Source organism: Perkinsus marinus, assembly GCF_000006405.1.
Source record: "Perkinsus marinus ATCC 50983 genomic scaffold scf_1104296961886, whole genome shotgun sequence".
NCBI lineage: Eukaryota > Perkinsozoa > Perkinsida > Perkinsidae > Perkinsus > Perkinsus marinus.
In genome coordinates this window covers 1-1,051 of record NW_003205623.1, presented here as the reverse complement: position 1 = coordinate 1,051, position 1,051 = coordinate 1, and the positions used below count along the sequence as shown (strand labels likewise).

General features: G+C 49.2%; 1 protein-coding gene across 1 annotated transcript; it reads right to left on the bottom strand.

Annotated features, from left to right (window-relative positions):
- Positions 1-179: 179 nt before the first annotated feature.
- Pmar_PMAR010551 (hypothetical protein) lies at positions 180-878 on the bottom strand (the record flags this gene model as incomplete). Its single annotated transcript, XM_002772162.1, has 1 exon — positions 180-878. The coding sequence occupies one exon, from the start codon at positions 876-878 to the stop codon at positions 180-182; it is 699 nt and encodes a 232-aa protein (XP_002772208.1).
- Positions 879-1,051: the final 173 nt, after the last annotated feature.

Below are 1,051 nucleotides of genomic sequence, written 5' to 3'. Positions count from 1 at the left end.
CCTCTAGATTGAAATATTGGGCTCCCCAAGAATCAACGCGAGAATAGCAATCGAACAAAACCGAAATCTTTTTGAAAGGATAGGACCGACTCCAGGACCAGTTCGAAATTGTTCTACGGATTGAAGAACTCGAGCATAAACAAGATAAACAGAAACGCCGAATTAGCACAAGAAACGAGTCATGACACCGACCCAAGCTCGATGCTTCTGATCTTACGTCGACTCCCAGGAAGATCATCATCCATCAACTGTTCGGCAACCCGGGCGACTACGTCTTCGGATGAATCGATCTCCAATTGGCCTCTGATAGCATTCGTAATCGCCTCCACGACCTCCGCTCGAGCCTCGCGCGCTTCCTTCTCGGATCTATACACCAAGGGGTTGCTTCTTCGTGCCAACCATAGATAAAGATCGTATATTTGACATATCCTTTCTAGATGGAACACTGCGGACACCGTTGTCGGGGTTTGGGCATCAAATACCATATTATCAGGGAGGGGGACTTGATTCGTTGCTACTAGGGACTGGGCGAAGGTTCTCAACCCGCTGAGCACTATAGGATCGTTAGGATCTACCGGAGCCGAGCAGAACTCAACCACCTGCTGGAAGGACAATTCCTCGATATCAGCCAAGCATTTGGCAATGTTGGCCATCCGATTAGACCAGGTTCCCAGATAACATATAGGATCGGTATGAGCAACATCTGCGAAAGTACTGAAAACTTTGGCAGCTGATAAGCACTCCTCTCCTAAAGCAGCCGCCGCTTCGCAGTGGAAGGCACTGAGAATGCTGCTTTCAGGGAGTAAAGCAGCTTGAGTGACAGTGTCGGAAATAGTCAACCGGTTAGGGACTTCTATCTCGAAGTATCTTCGGTCCATTCGAGGCCAAAACCGGCGAAGAGCGCTGGCAGATGATCCTCGTGCATGCATGCAACAACACCCCCTTCAGCTCCGGCAGAGAGGCCATATCGTCCAGCTCGACCACCAATCTGGCGAAATTCAGTTGGTAAGAGTTGCCTCGTCTCAATACCATCATATTTATGTACAGTAGA